At 45.2% G+C, this 26,496-nt stretch overlaps 4 protein-coding genes across 5 annotated transcripts; 3 read left to right on the top strand and 1 right to left on the bottom strand.

The window, feature by feature from the left end:
- Positions 1 to 68: 68 nt before the first annotated feature.
- LOC130201327 (inverted formin-2-like) lies at positions 69 to 6,442 on the top strand. The gene is made up of 15 exons (XM_056426276.1): positions 69 to 149; positions 318 to 945; positions 1,350 to 1,492; positions 1,591 to 1,652; positions 1,732 to 1,834; positions 1,952 to 2,037; positions 2,146 to 2,246; positions 2,336 to 2,406; positions 2,495 to 2,602; positions 2,703 to 2,773; positions 2,865 to 2,985; positions 3,090 to 3,254; positions 3,522 to 3,624; positions 3,725 to 3,877; positions 4,159 to 6,442. Exons 2-15 carry the CDS (start codon positions 318 to 320, stop codon positions 5,085 to 5,087), a joined length of 2,844 nt encoding a protein of 947 aa, XP_056282251.1. The 5' UTR covers positions 69 to 149; the 3' UTR covers positions 5,088 to 6,442.
- Positions 6,443 to 6,649: 207 nt separating this feature from the next.
- On the top strand, positions 6,650 to 10,897 carry adss1 (adenylosuccinate synthase 1). Its single transcript, XM_056426277.1, has 13 exons — positions 6,650 to 6,929; positions 7,858 to 7,960; positions 8,054 to 8,116; positions 8,220 to 8,270; positions 8,388 to 8,454; positions 8,565 to 8,672; positions 8,759 to 8,840; positions 8,920 to 9,046; positions 9,166 to 9,320; positions 9,854 to 9,978; positions 10,131 to 10,228; positions 10,325 to 10,474; positions 10,735 to 10,897. Exons 1-13 carry the CDS (start codon positions 6,747 to 6,749, stop codon positions 10,785 to 10,787), a joined length of 1,365 nt encoding a protein of 454 aa, XP_056282252.1. The 5' UTR covers positions 6,650 to 6,746; the 3' UTR covers positions 10,788 to 10,897.
- Positions 10,898 to 11,399: 502 nt separating this feature from the next.
- On the top strand, positions 11,400 to 15,204 carry siva1 (SIVA1, apoptosis-inducing factor). Its single transcript, XM_056426279.1, has 4 exons — positions 11,400 to 11,584; positions 11,845 to 12,018; positions 12,890 to 13,043; positions 13,871 to 15,204. The coding sequence occupies exons 1-4, from the start codon at positions 11,464 to 11,466 to the stop codon at positions 13,917 to 13,919; spliced, it is 498 nt and encodes a 165-aa protein (XP_056282254.1). The 5' UTR covers positions 11,400 to 11,463; the 3' UTR covers positions 13,920 to 15,204.
- A 3,086-nt stretch (positions 15,205 to 18,290) lies between these two features.
- zbtb42 (zinc finger and BTB domain containing 42) lies at positions 18,291 to 25,279 on the bottom strand. 2 transcript variants are annotated; one of them, XM_056427135.1, is made up of 2 exons: positions 25,176 to 25,279; positions 18,291 to 23,871 (listed from the first exon to the last, which is right to left on the bottom strand). In XM_056427135.1, the coding sequence occupies exon 2, from the start codon at positions 23,855 to 23,857 to the stop codon at positions 22,280 to 22,282; it is 1,578 nt and encodes a 525-aa protein (XP_056283110.1). In that variant the 5' UTR covers positions 23,858 to 23,871; positions 25,176 to 25,279; the 3' UTR covers positions 18,291 to 22,279. The 2 variants fall into 2 exon arrangements, with proteins under 2 accessions (XP_056283110.1, XP_056283111.1); XM_056427136.1 differs by lacking the exon at positions 25,176 to 25,279 and adding an exon at positions 24,782 to 25,156.
- Between the last annotated feature and the right edge of the window lie 1,217 nt (positions 25,280 to 26,496).

Below are 26,496 nucleotides of genomic sequence, written 5' to 3'. Positions count from 1 at the left end.
GCTCTTGTGTGTGCAGGTGAGCAGCACTCCAGCCTCCCTCCAGCTGCTGTCCATCCTGCAGACGTTGTTGTTGCTGGCGCCGAACCGCTCCGATATCTGGCTGGCTCTGGAGAACATCACCAGCCGAGCCATCCTGCTGGCCCAGGACTGTGAGTCAGCCATACATTCACCTTGGGTCAAGTCTCTGGTATCCATGTGGGAAGGAGAGTGATTATCCAGGACAAAAAGTGAATTGCAGTGACATGGAGGCAGGGCGGCTGGAAGCTTTCGTTTTAATGAGAGGAGTTTCACATGTTTGTATTTGTGCTCCAGCTCAGATGGAGTCCTGTGAGAAGATCATGCAGCGGCTGATGTTCTCCAAAGGCAGGAGCTGTGACGGCCATCATGAAGTGGACGGGAAGCTGCCGACGGCCATGCAGACTGAGCTGCATCTCCGGGATGAAAAGAAGTCGGAAAAAAGCGCTGCATCCTCTCCGAAGCCACTGCTCGCAGCTCCTCCTCCTCCTCCACCCCCTCCACCTCCACCTCTACCCCCTGGTTTGATGGGGCTCCAACCTTCTAACCAGTGCCCACCTCTGCCCCCACCACCTCCTCCTCCTCCTCTTCCATTTGGAGTGTTTGGTGGACCCCCCCCACCACCACCACCTCCTCTTCCTCCTCCACTTGGAGGGTTTGGTGGACCCCCACCACCTCCCCCCTTGCCCGGAATACCTGGTGGTCAAGGCATGCCACCCCCACCACCTCCGCCACCTCTATCAGGGATGGGTGGTGGACCGCCGCCGCCACCTCCCTTACCTGGCATGCCGGCTCCACCTCCTCCTCTCCCAGGCATGATGGGGGCTTTGAGCAGCCCGGCTCTCGGCTGCGCTGCGCCCTCAAAGTTGCACCGATGCCCCACCCTGAGGATGAAAAAGCTCAACTGGCAGAAACTCCGCGATGTGACTGGTGAGTGGATTAATCATTCTTTAAAGGGCAACTTAACAACCTGTCATTTGCTGTGACCGCTGTGAACCCTGGCTGAAACTAATTTCAAGAGTATCATATATACAATACATCACTTTTCTGCCTCTGTCCGTCAAGCTATGATTCAGACCATTTCAGAAATGGAACATTATCATGGGACATGTGAGTGAAGACATTGTCTGAAGGCCTCTGTATAGAGAATAGTTGATGGGGATAAAACATTAAAATGACCAGAACCAGTTTTCCATATTCGTGTGGCTGTCGTGGAGGAGTCCCCCGAGCTCTGAGAGTGGAAACGTCACTGGACAAATTAACTTCAGGGATGTTGATGCAAACTGGAGCCACATGAGCTCATGACGGGTTCCCCTCTTCCTGCGCTCACACAGATGGTCACTCCATGTGGGCCTCGGTTCAGAGAGAGACGCCTTCCCGGGAGCCGGACTACAGCAGTATCGAGCAGCTGTTCTGTCTCCCGGTGACCGAGCACAAAGACAAGGGGGCAGCTGCTCCTGTCAAGGAGGCTAAAGAGGTGTGCCTGGTCAACACTCGACGCTGCTCTGAACAAACACGCCTGATTATCAAAGCTGATGAATCAGAATGCCTCTCACATGTCTTTTTATTCTATAGATAACGTTCATTGAGCCAAAGAAAAACATGAATTTGAACATATTCCTGAAGCAGTTCAGATGGTAAGGAATCACACTGTTGTTGTTGTTAGTTTTGTAATCTGTTTGTTCCATCTGAGTAGTTTGTATTTTCTCTGTCCAGCAAAAATGAGGACTTTGTAGCCATGATTCAGAACGGGGACCGTACGAAGTTTGACGTCGAGGTGCTCAAGCAGCTCATTAAGCTCCTACCAGAGAAGCACGAGGTTCGTACTCTAACTATTCTCCATCCCTGCCGAGAGACGTTTTTCCCACGTACCGACTATTCGGGGCCCGCTTTGAAACGTCCGATGTCTGAGTCACTGTCTCGTGCTTTCGCGTAGATCGAAAATTTGAAGTCCTTCCAAGGAGAAAAAGACAAGTTGGCAAATGTTGACCGCTTCTACACCTCCCTTCTCACTGTGCCATCGTAAGCTTTTGTTTTGACTTCAGCTCTGTTTCCCTGATAATGATGTGCAGACTTCATACTCCCACAGCTGCCTCCTTATGTACTTTGCTTCCTGGCTCTTTTCTCCAGTTATCAGTTGAGGATTGACTGCATGCTGCTGTGTGAGGAGACGTCATCCGTGTTGGATATGCTCAGACCTCGAGTCACGCTGGTGGAGGAGGCCTGCCAGTGTAAGGAACCCCTTCAGCTCGACTTGTATGCACACAGTTGCCATTCTTATATATGTTGTGCTCTTAACACCATTTACCAAATCTCTCAGCTCTCAGAACGAGCACGCTCATGCCCATTTTCTGCCGGCTCATCCTCGACATAGGGAATTTCCTCAACTATGTAAGAACCTCTTCCGTCTCGTATATATTTTGCTTTTAAACCGACATTTAGACGGAGCTTGCCTTTTGAATCGTCGTTCTGCTTCCAGGGAAGTCACACGGGGAACGCCGAGGGGTTCAAGATCAGCTCCCTGCTCAAGCTCACGGAGACCAAGGCCAACAAGAGCCGCATCACGCTGCTTCATCACATCCTGGAGGTACACAAAGCGGCTCACGGCTGCTGCCATCATTCTTCTTTTTTCTCTTCTCCATTATGAACCTGTTTTAATTGCCCACTGCATGATTTGCTTTTCATAGGAAGCAGGCACGAACCACCCAGAGCTGCTGGCGCTGCCGGATGACATAGAGATCTGTGAGAAGGCAGCCGGGTATAGGAACCTTTTCACAAATACTTCTGCTCACGGCCATAATAAGTGGATTTGTGACCTTCTAATAAACGGTTGTACATGTTGTCCTCAGAGTGAATGTGGACTCCATTCAGTCCGAAACCAGTGCCTTACTAAAACGACTGATCGAGACGGCCAAGAAGGTCTCCAACTCTGTCGAAGAATTGAAGGAGCAATATCAGAAACTTCTGGAGGTAAAGCGATCGCCCCTGCTTCGCCTCCCAATGGAGCCAACATGTGATCGCTCGACACTTCGTTTGGAAACTGGATCCAAATTCCTCCATTTTCCCTGCTGTAGGAAAGGCTGGAGGCATGTCTGGCTCTAAATGAACGGCTCGCTGCAGTGGAGAAGCAGAAGTGTGAGCTGGCGGCCTACTTGTGTGAAGACGCCAATCAGCTGTCGCTTGAGGATCTCTTCGGAACCATCAGGACTTTCCGGGGACTTTTCATCAAAGCACTGAAGGTCAGGGAGGATACTTTGTTTACGTTGGCAGTTATGACTTTCCCCCGGGATTGTACATTTGTTGTATTCTATACGCTGTCTTTCTGTTGTGTAGTTCTAAATGTACAACTTCTAAACCACTTGCCTGCGTTTGGCGAATGAACATAGTGTGTCATATTATCTACTGTGGCAAAACTGGAAAATGTTGTCTCATAAATTATTTAAAAAGAACAAATGTCCACGTACATTTTGTACTTGGCAGTGAGTGACATCTTAACTTTATAACAGGAAAACAAAAACAGAAGAGAGCTGACAGCCAAGGCTGAGAAGAGGAAGAGGCAGCTGGCAGAGGAAGAGTCCAAGAGGCAGAAGGGAGAGAATGGAAAGATCAGTAAGTTGTGAACGGCCCTCCATTGTTCACTGTGCCCAATAGATGCCTCACCTCGATGGTGTGTGTCAGCTTAAAGCCCTCTTTTCACCTTTGTTACCAGTCAAGAAGGCCTTTGTGCCGCCGGATGATGACTGCATCATCGACCACCTCTTGGCGGATATCAGGAAAGGCTTCAGCCTCCGAAAGACCAGGCCAAGGTGCGATTTGGAAAGCCTCCCTTCTAGTGAAAAGCGTAGCGATACCTGCCCATCTGGTAAGGACAAGAGCCGGTGGCCTCCATCCGCAGTTCCTCGCTCTGCTCCTGAGCCACAACACCGCTTTGCTGCTTTATCTCCACTGTTGTACATGTGCCTAAACACCACTGCCATCCTCAGCTAGCGCCATCGCTTTTGTCGTGCCGCTTTATCATGCGCTTGCGTGGGGAGCATTTTTCTTTTCACGCAGCTTTGCTCACTGTAAAAAAAAAATCAATTTATTTCTAAAACGATGGTCTTAATGTGTTCACCATCAACACTACCTGGTTCTCCCCCTCAGGATCAAGTGTGAAGCCTGTAAACGAAAAAGCCGTCGAAGTGGCCGCCGTTTCCTCTCCCACCAGACCTCCGACCGAGGGTCGCCAGTCCAGCGCAGGAGGAGCGACCGGCTGCCTCAGCCCCTCAGAAGAGACTCCGCCGAGTGCGCTTCAAAACGGACACGGTGCGCTTCCCAAGGCACTCCCAAGAGAACCGGCCGCGACAACGCAGGCACGCCGAGAAGGACCTGCGTCGCTGCAGGAGGGGCCACGCCCACGCGAGCCGGTCGTAACGCCACCAGATACGACTCCGCCTCCGACTGAAGCGGAACGTCAACCCTTCCTCCCAACAGATGTCTTTTCATTGGATTCAACCGAGACGAGCGTCCTCGGCCCGACCTCCTTCTCGGACTCCGACCCCCTAGAAGCTGCGTTCGATGGCGCTTCCAGCCCGGGCTCTGAGAAACTGATCCCTGATCAGCCGGCGGACATGAGCGTTAATGTTCACATAAAGGAAAGTCTGTTACCGAATGCAGACGATGTGGCGCAGAGCAGTGAAAGCGCTGTGATGCGAGGTGAAAAAGGTGAAAGCGGTCATGAAGTGAGTCACTTGGCAGAGCGGGGTCGAGACGAGAGGGAACGCGTTGTTGTTAAATCCCCCGTGACGACACTAGGTGGGGGCATCGAGGGGTGCGATGCCCCAGATGGACTGGAATCTGATGAACTGCGCTCCGTGTCTGAAGCGGTGCCTCCATCCCTTGAGCCCGAGCCAAAGACACGGAAGAGCATCTTTAAACGAAACAAAAAGAAGAGTAACCAAGGTAACCTCTCCGTTCACTTGAATAAAGATCCTGTTTGGAATACTAGTCGCTTGATGTGTTATAAATGGAGATTAGTTGTTTTTTTACTGTATTTAACAGGTAATATTATATATTTTAAGTATTTGGCATGACAACATTTTATTTACGAGTATGGCTGCTGTGTGCACATTTTGATTTGCTGATTTTAATATTGAGTGGATTTGATTCTCTGAACCGTTTGTTTGAATGCTCTGTTCTCGTTCTGACTCTGAAACACAAGGTAACAGTGGGAAAGGACACACTAAACATAAAACAGGCTGTGTGTTGCAGTGAGGTAGGTCCAATCAGTGGGATGGCAAACTGTAAGCAGGAACATCGTCCTAACTCAATCACCGTCGACGCTTTGTCCCAAGTAACACGTCATCTGTTGGTCTAACCGAATCCTGGATTTCATTTGTCTCTGTTGTCCAGCTTTTAACACTTGCTCTCTAAAACGTTTTCCAATTCTGTTGTGCGGGCCAAAATATTAACACCCAAAAAGCGTGTCTTGCGGTGAATTTAATGTGGGTCAAACCTGGGAAAACTAACCCTAAATGTACCCTTTAATGAATCCGTGGTTAAGTATTTTCACTTTTCTGACCTCAAACATGCAGCTTGAAGCAACATGTGACATCATTGTGGACCGTTATTTCATAAAAGCAACCACTTTTGTGTCTTTTCATCCATATTTTTTTGTCCATTACCCAAATCTGCAACTGGGACTGTTCAACCCACTAACGCAGTCTGATGTGCTTCCTGTAATCTGTGCTCTAATCTGATGTTAATGAAAGCTGCTGTATGTGATGTAAATCCATTAAAATGTTTTGTTTGTTTTCCACTAAGTTAATATTTTAAAGCTAGTCATGCCTGCAAGCCGATAGATTTCACAATGTGAAATGCAAAAGGTATTATTCATTATTTTCGATTTATTAATTTTAGTCTTTGTTCCCGTAGGTGTCTCCAGAAAAAAGAAAACGAGAGGAAAAAGAAAATGTTAATTTTGCATGGGAGTCGAGAACGGAAAGGATTCCCATTTCTGAGCATTGACTCTGAGCTTTGACTCTGAGCTTTGACTCCACGAGGACGCAGGAGTCTTCCTCCTGCAATGATCTGACCAAGAAGAGTAAACACAGCTATGGCTGTCAATATGTAAATCTGTTATTGTGTATATGAGTGTTTTGGATTCAGAACTGTTCCAAAAAAAGTTAAATATGCTTTATATGTTTTGTTTAACTGTTGTAATATGCAGTGAATGTGTTTTTGCTAAATGCTTTGTTTACCTTTCAGCACCGAGTGAAGGACGATGCAGTGATGTTGGTGCGAGATATTTAATTAACTCATGAAAACAAAATGTCCTGTAGTTCTTTAGATAACACGCTGATGAAACTTAACAGGGAAATGTAAGAAAAGCATCAAACGGATTGTTACTTTTAACGTTAAATATTTTAATAAAAGTGTATTTAGTGTTCAGCTGTTTGTTTTTAATCCACCAACTCACGCGGGAGGGTGGGGCAAACATGACATTGAAAATTAAAAAAAGCTCTAGAATACACGTTGTAAATGGCTTTCCGATCGTGGCTCCTTCCCCGTGGAGGCGACTTCCTCGTTGCTCGCTCAGCCGCGGAGACAAGTTGCCCGAACACAGCGACGCACACTGCTGTGCGTCTGGCTCTGACATCATCGGCTATGAAGTTACAGATATGGCAATGCCTCTCCTGGAGACCGCTTAGTCGTCTTGAGACGGGCAGGCTCGCGCCACCACCACCAGCACCATGTCACTCAACCGGTCGGCGAAAGACCACAAAAACACGAGTCAACCCGCCGGGCTGAAGCGCTCGCGCACCGACGCGGGGAACAAAGTGACGGTGGTGCTCGGTGCGCAATGGGGAGACGAGGGCAAAGGGAAAGTCGTCGACTTGCTGGCGACCGAAGCTGACGTTGTCTGCAGATGTCAGGTACATGTTCGGATTCGTGTTTTCAGACGAGCATTCATCCACAGGGATGGGTGCGTCTCTTGTTGCTTCATGCCATTTGTTTTCCCCTCTGAATTCATAATGAAATGTGGCACAAGCTGCAGAGTGAAAACACTTGCAGCTCCATGATTTTGGGAAATGCTCAAAGGAATATCGTAAATATTAGTTTAGAAATCTTTTTTGGGGGTCTATTACAGTTAATTAACCATGCTGAGAATATACTGTGGAATAAGAATAACTGACGGAAGAGGACAAGTGTGGCCATTACACTCAAACTGCAAAACATTTTACAGACTCCAAATGTCTAATAACCATTTTAGGAAGAGGCAACTGGCCTGACTATTCTCTTGATTATTGCATGCATCTCTAAACCCAGTGTCACTGACTGAATCTTTCAGTGGATCACAAGGAGATTACATTGAAGATGCATTGAATTCATAATAAAAAATGACTCAATAAAGGTCAGTTGCTATTCACTCTTATAGGACACGTAACCCTCTGGTCAGATATCAGAGGTCACTTCAGCAACGGGGCACACCGTGAAACCTGCCACCAGTTGCTGTGGTCTACTCTCTCCACTGACAGGACGAGCACCCTGTGTTCTGGAGGCTTTAGAGCCCCACCCACCAGGAGAGAGCTAGAGGTCACATTCTCAGGGAGGCTTGATATGTGAGAAGGTCAGGACTTAGCCAGGGCGGACAGAGTGGTGGCTCCACCAGCATCAGCCAAGTCTGTTAAAACGGGTGCTGGGGAGGCGCAGTGAATAGGGAAAAGGGTGGCTTATCACCGTCTCACGGAAATATAATGAGACGTATGCATGTGGCTGGAAGTTTGTGTTTGATTATGTCAACATGAAAACGAGACGGGATACACGAGCACATCATAATGCGTTCCCTGCTTTGATTTACAGGGGGGCAACAATGCAGGACACACGGTGGTAGTGGAAGGCAAGGAGTATGACTTCCACCTTCTCCCCAGTGGAATCATCAACTCCAAGAGCATCTCCCTCATCGGTAATGGTTCAAGTGTTCAGCTGTGGTGAGACAGCATGGCCACGGATATTAGTGCCGCTGCGACTACATATCCCTCTTCCTCTGCTCCTGTAGGCAACGGAGTGGTCATACATCTACCTGGCCTGTTTGAAGAAGGCGATAAAAATGAAAAGAAAGGTATTTTAAGAGAAAGAATACCCGTTACTCACAACGCAGAAGTGTATATTATAATTTGGATTAGTGTCTACTCACTTAAATGTCATTTATATTCTTTGACCAGGTCTGAAAGGCTGGGAGAAGAGACTTATCGTCTCAGACAGAGCTCACCTTGGTATGTACAGAACATTATATTGCGTAGAGTGGTTTACTTTATTCAAATAAGTACAGCCTGAATAAATCATCAATCACTTTTTAAGGGTGTGAGGTCTTGTTTGATGTCTCTCCACAGTGTTTGATTTCCACCAGGTGGTCGATGGTTTACAGGAGACTGAAAGGCAAGCGCAAGAAGGAAAGAAGTGAGGATAGCGGAGGACACACCTGCCAACATTTTACATTATAGTCAGTATAAGTATATATTTTGATTCCATACATTATTTTACATCCCTCCCTTTGGCTTGTGTTTCAGCATTGGAACAACCAGGAAAGGCATTGGACCCGCATACTCCAGCAAAGCTTCCCGCACCGGCCTCCGTGTGTGTGACCTGCTGGGGGACTTTAAGGACTTCTCTATGAGGTCGGGGTCGTATGAATGAGCCAAACTCCAAAACTAATACTACGATGAACAGTTGTGGCATGATTCGTGATTTCCTTTCCTTTCAGATTCAAGAACCTTGTCCGCCAGTATCAGTCCATGTACCCAGCCTTGACAGTTGACGTTGAGGACCAATTGAAAAAACTCAAGGTAGTTTATCCATGACGAAAGTGATGTCGTATTGTCATGCCCAACATGAATAAATCACGTTTTGATTGACTTTATGCAGGAATACTCTGAGAGATTGCGGCCGATGGTGAGAGACGGAGTGTATTACATGTATGAAGCTCTTCATGGATCTCCAAAGAAGATTTTGGTGGAAGGGGCCAATGCTGCTCTCCTTGATATTGACTTTGGTAGAGATTTGGATTTATAATATTTGTAGTTTTTTTTCAAAATGCATATGTGTGGTTGTTCTTTGTGGATCTTGGAGGGAGTCAGTGACATCGACCTATATATTGTGTTGGCTCTCAAGGCACATATCCTTTTGTGACATCATCAAACTGCACTGTGGGCGGGGCATGCACTGGTCTCGGCATCCCCCCGCTGAACATCGGCGATGTGTTTGGTGTGTCAAAGGCCTACACTACCAGGGTGGGAATCGGAGCCTTCCCCACAGAACAACTCAACGTAAGACCTTGATGTCACCTCAGGAAATCAGTGGGCTCACTGGGACGCTGTCGCATGTCCACGATTTCTTGGCTTTCCGAACATATTGCGCTTGACATGGACAGTTTAAATGAGATTGTGTGGCTGACACACATTCAGCAAGGGGGCTGGGGGGGCAGGAGGGGGATTCTCTGGCTGAGTGCAGCTGTCATATTTTTTTTAGACACGGGTTCAAACGCTCTTTAGCTCTGATGCAGGTCACATGTTCACAGGGATAAATTTAGGGCCAGAGTCCGGGTTCAGGATATATTTACTGTGGGCTTATGTTTCCTGTCACGGGAGCTAAAAATATGGACGTAGGAGGTCAAGATGTTAACACAAAATCAGTCCATATTATGTTTGATTGTATGTGCGCTGTGTTTGTATCTAGTGTAGTGATTGCCATTTTTAGGTTTCTGTGGAATTATTAGATGCATAACATCATTCAGTTCATGAATAATGAAGTAACATATAGGGCTGTCCCCCTTCCCCCACCACCACCCTGTTCACCGTAGGAAGTAGGGGAGCTGCTGCAGACGAGGGGTCATGAGGTGGGTGTAACCACAGGAAGGAAGCGGCGTTGCGGCTGGTTGGATCTTGTCATCTTGAGATACGCTCATATGATTAATGGCTTCACCGCGTGAGTGGCTAGAACAGTTTAAGCAAATCCTCAAGTCTTTCTGGATCATCTAAATAATGAAGGACGCCTTCATTTATTAATGCAGAGTCATAAAATCATGTTATAAAAATGATGTTAAACAGTTCTCCGCTGACATGTCACCTGTCCAACAGCATTGCTTTGACAAAACTTGACATTCTGGATGTGATGGATGAAATTAAAGTCGGAATCGCCTACAAAGTCAATGGAAAAAGAATTCCCCATTTCCCAGGTAATTTAACATAATAAACCACATGTAAAATACATATCATGAACCCATTAAGTTTTCATTTAAAGATGGGTAATAATGTTTTGCTTTCAATAATAGCCAACATGGACGTGTTGCACAAAGTGGAGGTTGAGTATCAGACCTTCCCCGGTTGGAAGGCGGACACGTCTGCAGCCAGGAAGTGGAACGAGCTCCCAGCCAAAGCACAAAACTACATCCACTTCATTGAGAACCACATTGGAGTTCCCAGTATGTTTGACACAAAATAACAAACACACAAATCTCTTTGCAGAACACACAAACAAATAGAAAATGGAGCAGAAAACTATTATCAATACTATCAATGAGGGCCTCCAACTCAAAATGCAGAAGAAATGCAGAAACTGCATGAAATCCTTGAGGTGGCACTGTTGCACTTATCAAATATAGCCTTTTCCAGCAGTTTATTATGACTTCTACAGTTGTGTCAACTTTTCTAATCTTTCTCTCTATTTCTTTGTCTCTTTTAGTCAAGTGGATTGGTGTTGGAAAGTCCAGGGAGTGCATGATCCAGATGTTCTAGAGGCAAACCTGTACCTCCCCCTGATAGGAGCCCAGAGGATGTGACATCTTTCCATCATCGAAACATATTTTCTCCTCATTAATTAATAAACAAAACTCTATGTTACCTTTGAGCAGTGTTGGTTACGTTTGTTGAGTTACAATCGAACAGTCTTGTTGGGCATTTTTCGGATTTAATTCTAGGGCATGTTTTAATGTATCGTATCACCAATTAAACCAGCAACAATGGTATTAATTAATAGATGTGTGGGAACGTGATCAGTTGATGCACCAGTCCTGTCAAACCATGCACAGCTGGGACAGAGTTGACTTTAAGACGGTTAGTCAAGAGAAATAAATACCAACTACTCCTTTAAGTCACGTCAATAAGAGTAGCACGCATTATTCCAAACTGTTGAGACGTTGTTTATTTCTGTCCCTGGTTAATCACGCTGTCATAATTTACTCCACCAGTATCCAGCTTTTCATTTCTGCAATCGATTAAATACAAAACTCACGGCAGCCGATGAAGGCAGCGTAAAACCAAAGATCACGTGACATAAGCATTGTTGTTGGATTGGCTTCGAGCTTTCACGTGATAATAAAGGGCGTCTGTGATTGGTTCGTCGTTCCCGTCTCCGTTACAGTTTTCCCGCAGCAGCCTGTTGTAGCACGTCGGGAGTTATTTGCAGAGAAATATGCCTAAACGAGCTTGTCCTTTCCCGGAAACCTTCTCTTCTCAATACAAAATACATGTCAGACAACAGGAGTTGAATAATTATGGCGTGTTTGGGAACAAATACCGGCAAGAAATTTACGGTAAGTGGATGCGTTGCGCTGTTAGCTCAGACTAGCGTCATGGTTGCGCAAATTGTTGTTTGCGTAGCAGGAATAACATCGTTTTATACAACTATAAAAAAAAGTCGCGTAGATCACTTGTTGTACATTGGTTCATATTCCTATTAACACAAGGCGTGTGCATGTCATGCGACTGCATTAGTCTCTTGGGAGCCCCGGAGATCAGAAGAGTTAATCACGTGTCATTTCACTCATTGTTGTTTTTCCCTTCTTTCTCACAGCAAAGACAAAAAACCTGCTCTTCAACGGTGCTAAGGTTGTGATGGGTACACTATGGACTGGAGAGCAGAGGTCCGCTGGACAAGTGGAGACTCCTGCATGCAGCCAGTCCCTGCTGAGAGGACAGACGCTGATCGGACATGACGGGAGACTGACGCGAGCCAACGCTGCACAAGGTGAGCCCGAACCGACGGGTAAATGACGTCACTGAAGGATTGCGTCACAAATCTATCCCGATGTGTCAAATAACAGGATCTTAGCATGTTTCTCGAACACCTCAGATCCACATTGTTTGACCGACAGACGGTACAATAGTAGTAGAAAAACATGGGATTGATCTTACAATACTTTTATTGCAAAGGTTATCAGCCCTTCCGTGAGCAATTTACATGTATGTGATAGGGTACAACATCCCGTTATTTGTATATGTAAAGAAAAAGATTAAAAGTAGTTATACATGCATACAGGTGGTGCAAGGCCATCAGTAAACTGTCATTGAAGAAAAGGCTACCATGCTTACACCATGTGACTAAAGTTAAATTATTACTTGGATCTTCTTCAGGTCACAATAATTAAAAAAAATTAAAAATCAACTGAAGCTTATAACCCAAACCCTAGGAAAGATGAGTGGATATCTTAAAGTATTCTTAGTACAAAAGTCCCAACTATTACTACCCTTCCAACACAACTCTCTCTCTGTTTGGGGAAGCATACATGGGTTTTTCTTTTATACTAAAGTAACTGGAAACAAACTTTATGTGGATCTCTTCAAATGCATGTGGTAACCCTAAATACTACTTGGTTACACGTATCTGATGCATAATTTCATTCGGTACTGAGTGTCACAAAGCACATGCTTTTTAAAAAGTTTAATTAAATGTTACCAAAGAAGTATTACTACTTAAAATGTGCAAGAAGGCACACTAATTTGACTCGAGGCCAAAAACGCATTGTTAAATCTGTTCATGCTTTTCACCAGCAGATGTCAGGGCTGTCCCAGAGTTGGAGGCTCATTTTGGTTACTTTTGTTGTGTGCTTTGATTCCAGGTTCACCAGCGGCTCTTGCTTGCTGCTGTGTGTGTCAGAAAAGCCAGGGGTCCAGGACACCCTGCGCCCAATGTGAGCGCCTCGCCTGTCCCTCCTGCACACAGCAGTGCTCCTGCTGCTCCGGCCTCTGCTGCTCCGTCTGCACTATCATAGAGTAAGTCCAAACCGGATTCATTTTTCTCTGTTTCCCAAAGGACTTTGACATATAAATGCACAGACATATTTACAAGCTTTCAATATCAGCCATAGTTGGGCTTAAAAAGCATTCTCTGCGCTCTTTGTACAGTTTCTGACAAATTGTGACTGGTTTTTTATTTTTTTAACTACACATCTGTAAATGTCCGCCCTTTTTCACAGTTGCAATTGTGTTATGACTAAGATGCTTAAATAACTTGTAGACTGGTAAACATCATCAGCCAACTGAGCCCTGATCATTGTTGGGTTCTAATCCGCTTTGGCCAGTAAGAGCAGAGATCTTCAAGGTGACTTGCTGTGTGTTAAAACATCAAAAAGCAACAGAGGCAGGAAGGAAACCGGCTGCTTATTCATCTTTTGGGTATGAAGAAACAAACTGCACTTCTACAGCCGCCTTACAAGCCAACATGGTGAATTTGCTGAGTGATGCTTAAAAGAACTCTAAAAACTGTTGGTGGGCCTTGGTACAAGAGCTGTTTTATCAAAGTAGCATCTGTTAAAGAACATGTTATATTAGCTCACGTTGTTGCTTTAAACGTAAGCCTAAAGTTTTCCATTGGTGCAAAAGCAATAGTTTCTTTGCTTATCACACTGTGCGGCTCTGGAGGAGGTCCGCCGTTATTTAGAGTTGTTGTTGGTGGTTCAACATCCGGGTCCTTTCGTTCCACCGTATGCCTTCAATTTGATAATTGAAACTGGACCTCACAATGAGTGTGAATGATGAGAACAATGTGATTCTTTGACCAGTGTTCCCCATTGTAATGTCATATTTTCTGTGTTCCACAGTTACAGCGGGCAATACGATCAAGTACTGTGCTGCAGTTGCTCCACGTAAAGGAAGGAAGGAAGACTGACTGAGGGATCGGGAGTATATGCTGGACATATGTAGTGGCCTCGCTTAATACTTCTATACCGCATTTTATACCATTTTATTGTGTATATTGCATTCATAAAGTAACTGAAATTAACGTTAGCACTTTTGTATACAGTTAATTGCTTTACGCCATGGCTTCTTCAGCGCATCTCTAATACAGGCACAAAATGTATTTTGATTAATTAAAGGGCAGAGTAAATGATGAATATATGAATAATGGCCTCTTGAATAATGCACAAATCAAAATTGGAACAAAAATCAGCCAATTAGCTAAAAGGTTAGCCGACCGTCTTCACTTGTGTAGATGTATCAGTAGGTGGCAGCACACTTCAAGGACTCCGAGGTCCTTTCAGACGGCCATGGTAACACACAAACTCTGCTTCCTCGCTGGATGGACACATCCATCCCGCTATGCTAAAGAAGCAAATTGTTTCAGCCTTTAGTTGATGTATGGACGTTTTGTCTTGGCAATGAAAATGGAATTCAAATCCAGCCTGTCTGGACCGACCTTGAGGATCTGCTATTCAATATATTTATTAAAACAGAGGAGCCAGAGGTTGAACGCGGCCGGGGCTTTGCGGCAGACTGTTCGGCTGCAATTATCCCTCTCGGACATGACCTTGGTGTGCCGTCATCACTTTCTCTTGGCTGAGGCTCGTCACTGACGATGACTGGTTTTAGGGTCAGGTATTCAAACTGAGTAATTGTTCTTGGTGGCAGAAGTCCTGAACACTGCCTTTTATAGACATCAATCATGTGAGATGGTGTTGGATATTGGCTTGGATGAGTGCACTTCCTGGAGCTCATTGCAAGTGTGCCTCAGCTCAGCGGGCCAGTTGTGGCACCGGTCTTTGGGGAGCGCTGCAGTTGGTGTTGGAGGGCACCGCTTGATTTCCGGTTGAGCGAACAGACAGCTGCTGGCAGGCGAGGCTTCAAGTGGTCTGCACATTTCTTGATCAGGCTTTAATAAACCCAGAAGTGGACATAAAACACTTATGCAGAAGACTTATTTTATTGATAAAAACAGACAAATCGATTGTATGTGAAACCATTAGTCAACTGGCAAAATTAAGGATTTGAGTGAAGTAATTTCTCAAGATGTTTTAAATGTAAATAACTTATTAAAAATGTAAAGCACAAATGTGTATATCGGATATTTATTGTATGTTGAAATGACTAGTGATGGTCTCCAAAGCTCACTGTATGTGTTGTCATGTAGTATTAAAGCACTCGTTATACAAGTTAATTTACCATCTATTGTTTCGCTTCACGGACCTAATGAGTGTTTGAAAATGTTGTCCGTGGACACTTTTGTTATTGTTCCAAAAGAGAAAAGAAACTCTTAGTCACCTCTTTTCTCGCCTCCAATGTCAGAACCAGCATTCCCCTGTTCCTGTTTGACCTGGAAGATGAGTTTGTCTTAACCTGCGGAGATAGGAATGATTCAAAGTGACCCAAAAGTATCCAAAGCGCTGTCAAAAAGTCACTTCATTATCGAGTTGTTTGAGCCAATTTCCTGTGATGCATCATTGCATAACACCTCATTTTAGTCGGCTTTCTAGAAGAAAGGAAGTCATGTAAAGCAGTGGAGGGCCGTGTGTTGTCAAAGAACATCATCTGATGATTCTCTCACGATTCCTGTTGTCTTAATAATAAGAACATTGGTGATATCGGTCTCTCCTGTGATCTACCATTCCCAAATCTGAAAAATGATTAAAAAAACCTCTTTTCCACTCATAATTAAAGTTGTTTAGGCCCTACTCGTCGGTCCAAAACATGGATTATTTTTTAAGAATTAGAGAGAAGGACACGTATTCCTCCTTTCCCCGCTGCTCTCTGGTAACTCCATAATGATGTTTTTATGTACCTTCAAGTGCAGCTGTCAAGGTTTTCAGCACATCCCCATCCGTGACATTCAAAGAAGAAGAAAAAAGGTCACGATGCCCCCCACCCCCCCTCCCTCCCTCCACGAATCCTCCTCATCTCCCTGGTGCATGTATGGACTGGGTGTCTGCAAGGAGAAGGGGGCCACATAATCACCCACCGCGCTCCAGACAGGACCAACTGCAGTCGGCCAGCGGGAGCACGTGGCTTTGTCTTTCCCCCATTCTTGTGGGGACCAGCTGTGGTCTGAGTGTGGCGAGCGTCAAGCCCAGTGATGCTGCTGCTATAAATATGCGTCAACGAGTGTGAGTAAGTGACAGCTGTACAGTGGACCAAGGACACACTGTCTTGGCACTGTCAGGGCGAGCCACTCCAAAAAAGGCAAACCCAGTGTGAGATACTAGTTGATATGTATTTATGCACTTGTAGCAATTTATGTGGTATATAAACACTTCAGATTGTAGCTTTTCGAAAGTGGGGAAGAGCCTTAATGCTGCTTAAAATGTGGACGAGGCCTTAAAATGTGGCAATAATGGTCACTCTTTACGGCAGGCTATTATAATAATATACACTTTTATTAATCCCCAAGGGGAAATTAATTATCTGCATTTAACCCATCCTTAGTTATTAAGGAGCAGTGGGCTGCAGTGAAGCACCCGGGAAGCAACTGGGGGTTCAGTGCCTTGCTCAAGGACACTTCGTTTTGCAACTAATGGGGAGAGCGGGGATCGAACCCACAACCTTGCAGTTGCAGGACGGCCCTCTTACCCCACTGAGCTGCAGCCGCCCATATTATATTATTAATTCTGAATTACATTATTATTCTGAAAGTCAAAAGAATTGCTCCTCCAAAATTAAGTGGATGTTAACCATATGCATGTGTGTTCATACAAAGAGAGAAAAAAGAAAATGACCCACGTATGTGTGTGTGTGTGTTGTGTGTGTGTGTGTATTGTCTGTACACAAGCGCATGTGTAACTGTGTTTGTGTGCCCTTTTCAAGTGTGGCCACCTGTCTTTTGTTAAGAAATAAATAAATAAAAACAGGCCACACCAGCTGTCTCTGGCAGTCCGTCCCTTCAGAGGTCAAGGGCTCCCACCGCTGGCCTTGGTGGTGGACACTTACAACTTTCCTCTCAACTTCTCTCAAGTACTTCTAAATACACACGCACACACACACACACACACACACACACACACACACACACAAACACATATATACAAAACCTCTCACAGCTAAATGCGCTGGTCTTTGAGCCTTGGAGAGGAATGTTTTATTACACCATGGAGTTGCATTGCACATATTCCAGCTCGTCACCCTGCAGCTAAGCCCGATCACATGGCCCCGACTTTCCATGTGAAGGTTTGGGTCCATAAGAAAAGCACACACACACACCAGGCCGTCTAACCCCGTTAGGCAGATGTGAGATGTTGTTGCTCGCGGGCGCTCCGAGGCCTGCTGCTGTGGATGTTTACAGTGCGAGGTGGCCACAGCGTTGGAGTGGGCCCTTATTCACTGTGAGCTGGCTGGGGCTGTTCGGGGTGTTTATGAATGATCTTGGGAGGACATTGTTTTCTTTATGTTGGAGCTGCCTGGCTCGCGCCGCTGTGTCGTCCGTTTGTGCATAAAGTATGTGCCGGGGAGCCGGGCCAGACAATAGCCTGGCTGAGCTACTACCCACCAACACAATAGAGTGGTGGGATGAGGCCGCGGTTTGGGGGCCGAGGTTTGTGGGGTCTGTGGGGGTGGAGGTGGGATAGATGGGGGGCAGGGGCAGTTGGATGCGGCCCTTGTCTGTATGGCGTTCCCAGAGCGGGCGAGCGGGGATTGGGGGGAGGGCGGTGGGAACCAGAGCACATCCCCATTGGGATCACGGAGCAGAGCAGCTGGATTTCTTTCATGGTGCAGCAGGGAAATAATTAAAAGTTCTCGCCATTGTAAATGTCCAGTGAATTAGCATGAAGTTCTCAAACTGACACATGTTTGGTTGGTTTGTTTATTCATAAATAGATGCGTGTGTGTTGCAGATATAATCTAATTTTCAGTAATAATTACAGGATAAAGTCAACCAGCTTTGTTATCCGCGGTTTATCTGTTCTGCAGAGTATTGGCAACAGGTCAGGGACAATGGGAGCCCATCTTGAAATTGCTCCGTCCTTGAGCTGAGTTTATGGTTTCAGAGGGAAAGGGCCTGGAAGACCAGCAGCATTATCACTTTCTGTTGTCTCTGCACACAATGCAGCGCAGCCCACACATTCGCTATCTGGCTGATTGTTGCTGCTGCGTGTCAGACGAGGGCTCTTCTACAAGGTTCTTGTGTTGTGTTTACTTACAATTTTTTTTTTGAATTTAAAGCTCATCTTCTGCCATTTTGTCTGAAATTGATACATGTGAAAACTATCGTGCGAGTGCACAGAAAAAAGTAAATGAATAAAATCCACACAAAGAGAAAGTTGTACCATTTAATTCTATGCATATTCTTAAGAAAGACCTAAATCAAGATTGTCACATTTCCACAGCACACAAGCACACTCCTAAAGCGCAAACAAAGAAAATGCACAGACAGTTATAGATCAAAAGTAAATTGCCTCAATATCTAAGCAATGTCAATTCTGCGTAAAGATCGTCCTCTAATCTCTACACCACTAACACTGAAGCAATTGATTACTATAAAATATACCTTTATTAATAAAAAATTATATTAAATTCTAATGGCACTTCTACAAATTCTATTAAAAAGATTTTTCGTTTCAATGTTGAGAATTTTTTTCTTTTCACCAAATTAAAACAGACAGTAAAATGTTGCACAGGAAGCAAATGCAATAATAAATATTTCTCATGATTATAAACAATTTCACAGTTGTAACCTGCAGAGGACAAAATTCCAGTATCAGTAAAGTCGTTTGTTTTAGACTTAAAGATCATACAGCACGAGTTAGGCAACATAGACCTCAATCAAGAGATAGTCAACAATCAAAATCTCAGTGTTTCACATTCAACAGTGACATTTACTAAAGGAACAGACTTGGCTCCCAGTAGTATTGGCAACTGAAAACCAAAATCACAACAACAAAAAAAGCTTGTCTTCAGTTTAACGCGTCAAACACAGATACGTTCACATAAACAGAAATGGTCAAAGTAATCTCAAATGTAATCTCCTGCAAAAGCAGCAAAAATAAATGGACTTGAAACGTTTATTTTGTCAGGATTTTTCGACATGATGGAAAAACAGGAACAACAGTTGTGAATCATGAGTGGGCTACAGTCGCTGTGATGTGAACTTTACCGCCGCAGTCAAGGGCAAACACACACAGCATAGAAAACGGGCTCCTCCAGATACAACACCTATTCGTTCGTCAACAAGGCACGTTCGGTGATCCTTCTGGAGGTATAAATAAAGACTGCAAACAATAAAAAGAACAAATCTTCACAAGGTTAGTTTTTCTTCTTCTCCTATACCTCTGTACACATGTACATGGGATAATCAAGCAATTGAATGTGCACCACATTAGAAACGTACCTTAGCAACAGTGACACAATCTACATTCCTGTGTTCTGATTTAAATAAACGTTCTGAACACTACGCAACAGCTACGTCTCTGAAACTGTTCCAAGTGATTCAACTCTCAGGTCATGGAAACGGCAGGAAGGCTTGTGCAAGTCTGAAGGGAGCCGCATCACATTTATTGTAAAATGACACACAAGCTTCATTCATTCATTGCCGACGTTGGGGTCAGGGAGAAGGATGAAAAAAAAAAGATTGCCGTAATTCTGAGAGAAACGCGTCGACTCGTACTCGACTTTAGGTCCTCCGTCAGAAATGCTGACGAACCGTTGCAAATGCTGATAAATCACGTGTGAATTCATTTCGGTGTCCTGAAAGAAGTCTCGGTGATCAACATGAGGGAAGACAAAACTAAAAGAGAAACACCTTCAGGTGCACTGATCTGAAATGGATGCGCAACACCTACATTTGACCTGCATCGTCACAGTTGCCCGACAGCCACCAACCGTTCTTCTAGACCGACTTACACGACTGATCATTCTGATATTGTCTGGATGGATGTGCGATCAAATCCTCCATATAGAGAAACAATGACGCATTTATCTACTGCGTGGGGGGGGGGGGGGGGGGGTAGTTCCTGGATGCCTCCAAACAATACACCTGTTTACGGTGTCCTCGGTCTCCCTTTGCAAAATACATTTCTCACATTCCAACGGCTCCATTCAGGACTGAAAAGTGCAATGGGAGGCATGCGCTGCCGTTTCTGCCCACAGCGAGCAGAGACGTACACATGATCCCTTGAGAACTACCTGGGATCATGGGTGGGGTGGGGTGGGGTGGCAACAATACCTGTATTGTCTCCTTTTTTTTTATAGGTAGCTGCTAGCCAATGCCCTACCAGTGTGGATGTGCTTGTGAACAACCGTTTTCTGTGGTCGGACCAGCAGTCCGAGCGGTTCTAACTGGATTTGTCGTGAGTCCAATCAAGTTCTTGAAAATGGAGATGGAAACAAACTCCCTGGGGAAGACGTGACACTTTAAGAGACTGCAGCCTTAATAAGACACCCGGCTCTCTCTGCCTTACATGTGTTGTAACAACAAAACAGTTTGATAAATAGAATATATATTTACATTAAATATACATATAGTAAGAAATAGCAGCCTAGACAATAGTGTTGAAACTATATGCATGCTAAAAACAAGTGCTTCTCTATGTTCCATGTGACACATCTTGAACGCTCCGCAGTGATTTCTACACGACATAATAAAATACAATTACAGTAACTCGATTTGCACAGAGAAAATGAACAGAAAGCCCCAATACCAGTTAATGAGTACCACGATCGCTAGGCAAGACGCAACGTCTTTCAAGCTTATAGAAACACGTAGTACACCTACAGAAAATCCTCAAGTCAAACTAATAAATAAATTCTGATCAAGTCTTCAGGACAGATTAGACGAGTATTATGAACTATTAGTGCGACACCCTCTTGCTAAGAATCCGGAGAGCATCCATGTGAACAGACATCAACCATTTCCTGCCCAAAGATTCTCTCCAGGACCGCATCACTAAAGGATCCAGCTTCATCAGTAGTAATGTACACATACAGTAAGAAGATGGGAGGATGTGATAAAGGTAAATCAAAAGAAAGAAAAAGAAAAAAAAGGCAGTATATTCAGCTGACTGGCACATGGAGCACAGCGTTGGTGACCAACATAGAGCTGAATAATATCCACCTGTCCCTCCCTGCTGAGGGTGTACCCTCAACACCCTCTATGCATACCAGGAAATAACTATGGACTTTACTGCTTTTAAACATTTAATTGACGAGACCTTGATGGATGTACTTGAATAACATACTTGTAAATTATTCAATTAAGGACACTCGTGGATTCCAGAGTAGATAATTACCTTTGTTACCACCTGGTATGTGGAGTTTAATCCAGATTATTTTAAAAGGCCTGAAAACTGACTAGTTTGTTTCAAGAAGGCGTAGTGATAACTCGTTCTTGTTTAAGTAAGTACACTCTGTGAAGTGTTGAGAGTTTAAGTAGGCACCAGTGTTACAGGCATTTAGATTAACGAGTCTCCAGCCATCCTATGATTATATAACTTCTTTTTAAATTGCAAATTAGAAGGCCATTCCATCGAAATGTGCTCACTCACATTAACAACTAAAGAGCTGGTAACTCAACCCCAGGCTAAAAAAGAAATATGGTGATATGATGGTCTGCTTGCCTCTTGTTAAACATAAATATGTACCCAACTTCATTTAAAAAAAAGAAAATTATACTTCCATGAAAGAAAATAGTCATACTTCCAGTATACAAACTTCATTAGTTTTGCTGCCTTATGATAGTTTACTTGTTAAGGACTAGACGAATAACAACAAATAAATAATAATAATGTAGGAGTTTAAAAAAAAATCATATATTGCTACTTACGGACGGTTCTGCTCTTCCATGTGCACAAATAAAAATCTCACTCACATCTTACGATTGTATTAACATATGTTAGCATTAGCTATCACCAATTTGCCCCTTGGGTATGAACATGGGATGCTTTTTTCATTCAGCAAATATACTCTTCAAAATAAATTCAACAGATTGACACGAGACGGAAAAAACGAGTGCATCATCTGATTTGTTCACCTACGTCGTCACAGACCACAGCACCCGCGTTTATCCACCTTTAACGTTCTGCCTCTGACCATCACAAATGCCTGTGACACATTCCAGCTCAGAGAACAGCTCCAGTTTTAACGTTGCTACAACTTGAGAAAAATGCCACATGGGGTAGAATCCAAAAGAGATGCGTCTCCAACAAACTGCCAACATGTGTGTGTGTGTACTAATGTGGAAAGTGTTCAGTAGTAGTATTCAGTGTATGAAAAGACATTCGTCTTATGTCATGGCACTGGGGAGAGGCGATTTATCCAATGGCGAGAGTCTTGACAAGGCCACAGTGAAACTTCCTGATGTGGCGGTAGAGGTCCCCGGACTGGGTGAAGCGCCGCTCACACCACTTACAGGCGTGAGGCTTCTCGCGCGTGTGGACGACAGCGTGCCGACTCAAGTTGTGAGAGTACTGGAAGCTCTTGCCACACTGGCCACAGGTGTACGGCTTCTCGCCAGAGTGTGTGCGCTCGTGGCGCTTGAGCGTGTACATGCAGGAGAAGGTCTTGTTGCACTGCATGCAGGTGGGGACCGAGCCGTCGGGGGACAGCTTGGAGCGAGCGCCGTCCTTCTCGCGGAAGTGCGAGCTGAGGTGCAGTTGCAGCACGTGGGGGCTGGGGAAGACTTTGCTGCAGAGGGGGCACACGCACACCTGTTGCCCCGGGGGCAGGAGCACCCCGCTGGAGGTGGAGATGTCCGAGGAGGCCAAGTCGTCCTCCTCCTCCTCCTCGCTGTCCCCCAGCAGCCGAGCTCTCCTCTCCTCTACCTCCCTGCCCGGGGCGCCCACCCCCTCCTCGTCCATCAGGTCCTCCTCCTGGGAGAGCAGGGCGGCTGTGGAGCCGTTGTTGCCTGGGAAGAGGGCAGCGAACCCTGTCACCACTGAGCTCCTGGCACTATTCCCAAAGCGCTGGCTCTCAGGGCTCATCGGCTCACTGTCCTCCTGCTCTGACAGCAAGTCGTGTTCGTCTTTAACAAGTGGCTCAGTGCCCTGCTGCTGGCTGTCGAGGGCCAGCTGTCCCGAGACGTAGGAGGGCTGTAAGGGATCTCTGCTCGACAGAGGCTTGAAAGACAAATCCAGTGCACAGTCCATGTCATCTGAAGCCCGGGACCTCTGGGACAGCGATACGGTGGAACTACTGACATCAGCTTTTGTTTTTCCAGCTGTTTGGACGCAGGGCTCGGCCTCTGCTGACAAACAATTGACACCTACAAGGTTCGGGGACCTGCCGGAGTGACCGTTTGCCTTCTGCCTGCTCCGTGCAGACCTATCACAATCTGTGACAGCCAGCATGACTTCGCTCTTGTCCATGTCAAACTCCTCTGCCGGGGGGGCCCTGTGAAGCCCCTGAGACGGTGTCTGGGGCTGTCGCCGGATGAGCTGCTTACTGTGCAGCTTGCCTTCAGAGGAATGTTGCCTGTCCAGACAGCTGAGTCCCAAACCCTCAGTCTTCTTTTCATCCCCTGACGAGAGTTCCTTATCTTTAAGCTTTCCTTTACACACTTTCACTATATCATACATGTGGAGGTAGCTGGCTGCCGCCAGGACATCCTCCACCGGGAGAGAGCTGAATTCCAACTTCCCCTCATACATAAATTCAAGGAGCAGACTGAAAGCCGGGGCTGTCACAATGTCACTGTTGAGATGCACAACATCCCTTTTGTCCAGCTGGTCCCTGTAGAAGAGATGGAAGTACATGCTGCAGGAGGCCAGCACGGCTCTGTGCGCTTTGAATCGAGCCTCCCCAACAAGAACAGTGCAGTCACAGAGGAAACCTTGGTGACGCTGCTGACTCAGACACTGCAGCAACTGGCGGCTATGGTCTGGGAACTCCATTCTTCCTTCATAACCTGATGGAAAAACAGGAAAAACAGGATAAACGCAATGAAGTCATTTAGAGGGCACCACGCAGCTGCCGTCGCCTCTCAGACACGACATGGCTAGAAGCAGAGAAAGTGTGAGGAAGAACTTCAGCCAAATTAATTCAAGGTAGGCTACCATAGAACACACTAAACAATACACCTGCAGTGTTTTAAAATGCAGGTACACAGGAGCGTTTACAGTTGAACAACACTTTATTCATAAAGAGAGAAGTCAACGAAAAGATCGACATCAATAACTTGATAACTTGTCCAACTTGGGAACAGTCATCCTACATTCTCTCCAGTGGTGCAGGACACGCTACGCTGCGCTCACCCACCCATGTACCGCGGAGTAAACGGATCCACTCTCCAGATTAACCGAAAGGAATCCGGTTTGTCGTCGTCACGTCAGCCTACTTTACGAGCTCCCCAAATGTGTACGCAACAAAAAACAACAATAAAAAGTGGCGCACCACCGGCGCGTTTCTGCTCGCACACCAAACAGCGGTGTTTACAGAACAAGCCGACGGGAGCGCGAGCACTCGTCCATCGGGGGGGAAGGAGGCTACCGGGAGAAAAATAAGACCAGTGCAGTGTGAGTAAACTGCTGCTCTGTTTGCTAATTACACTGCAAGCTGTGGAGTCAGCTGCTCTGACATCACCGCAATGGAAACGGTACCTCCAGCTGTGCTCCCCTTTATGCCATATGTTAACTCTGGGCGACGCAGCCCAAACTATACGCACAACGTGTGAAAAAAAACTAAACATGAAGAAAGTGGTTCAATAAGTGACACTAGATTACATTTCTAACTTTTTTTCTATTTATCGGCAAATGCATCACCAAAAGAAAACTGCAGCCGACACCCGCGGTGGATAATGAAAACGCTTACCCACTCACCTGACACACGCGCACAACTGTGAAATGTGTGGTAAAAAGAAAGAAGGGGTTAATCCAAGACAGAACCGGCAGATTGTTAACAAAACAAAAAAAATTAAAAAGAAAAACGAAAAGTGAATTAGATATTAAAGTTTGATGCCGCCGAAGAATAATGTGCACGAGTATCGGCTATGATGGTGCGCGCAGTTTTTATATTTCAAGAGGAGAAAGACAAGTGTCGAGGATACAGGAGCGCCAAGGGCGCAGTAAACTGAGCTCCATGTCCGTGTTGGGAAACGCATTGCTAGGAGCCTTTTAAACAGCAGAGGAACTCAACTGCGCTGAACGCAGCGGCGAGGGGACACTCTTTAACTTTGTCTTTCTCTGTTTCAAAGCACACGAACACTGTACTTACATTCACTTCCGCCCGGTCCGTCGTGTTCTTTCCTAGAAGCCCCGACGTCCTTTCATGATGTGCAGCCAGATGTTCGCTTCTCCTTGTCGTTTCTTGAGCTTCAGTCCGACCCTGGCGAGGCAGGCTGCACTCAGCGCTGCTGTGTGTCAAGCAGGTTGATAATGGCACAAGTCTCGCGATATCACGCGGCCACAATAAGTTCTGTACTACTCCGTGAATTCACACAGCGGCAGCAAGTAGCGGAGCACACTGGGAACATCAACTGGCTTGTCTTATTTAAACACCTGTCCCATTAACAGTCCAGTGGAATAAATCCGGAAGCATATAAACTTACATATAGTGTTTAAATATGACAACAATATATATATAGTTGTTATTTAAAACAAATTATATATAAGAATTTTCTTTTTCTTTAATAACTTTACATTCTTGATTCAAATATATATATATATATATATTAATTTTAAAGAATTTTCTTTTTCTTTAATAACTTTACATTCATGATTCAAATATATATATATATATATATATATATATTTGAATATATATAAATGCATGTATATATATGTATATATATATATTTGAATCAATAATTGTAATTTGTAAAATGATACCTGTGGTTTTTTGTTTGCTGTGGGTGAAAAAAAGAAGCTGGAATTTGTGAAAGCAAACTGATAGAGAGAATTATGAATCATGCTTTGTTAATTTGGAGGTTCGGTGGACTATTGGGAACTTTATAAGAGCCGCTCTCGCTAATCCTGGTTTGTGGAATTCCCTGGCACCACATCACCCAGCGCCTTTGTTTTCTGAGACCACACCATGGTCTTCGCTGTGACTTATTTAGCCTTAATTGTCTCAAGACAGGAATGATACAAATTTATGTGGACCACTTTTGAAAAAAATAGTCACACAGTTGTTTAGAATATCAGGCTCTAAAAAAAACCAGTCTCCTCCTGAGTCTGTTCTGTAATTGTTAAAGCCAGTGATGGTGGCACAGTGGAGACACAGGGGCTCGAGGTTGCAGCTGCTCATCTCGTGCCCCCCCCTCCTGTTCCTCGCTGTGCTCCCCCAACTGCTTTGGTCACCTTTGCCCTGTGTTCCAGCTGCCGTGTGTTTTGAAAGGGCCATTTGCAGCTCCTCACAGCCTTCTGACACAGAGGGGAATGAGCAATGTGACGGGAGGCGGCAGCCACTGGTCGGAAGGGGCCACCGGATAGATTCTTATCCACTTACCGCTTTATTCCATTTTTAGTTTGGCTGTTACTCTTACAGAGGGTGGATATCTGCACTCCGGTCATGTCCAGATGGGCATAAATGAGAC

This window comes from Pseudoliparis swirei, chromosome 11 (assembly GCF_029220125.1).
Source record: "Pseudoliparis swirei isolate HS2019 ecotype Mariana Trench chromosome 11, NWPU_hadal_v1, whole genome shotgun sequence".
NCBI lineage: Eukaryota > Metazoa > Chordata > Actinopteri > Perciformes > Liparidae > Pseudoliparis > Pseudoliparis swirei.
The sequence above is the reverse complement of the archived record's forward strand: the minus strand, read 5'-3'. Positions and strand labels throughout refer to the sequence as shown.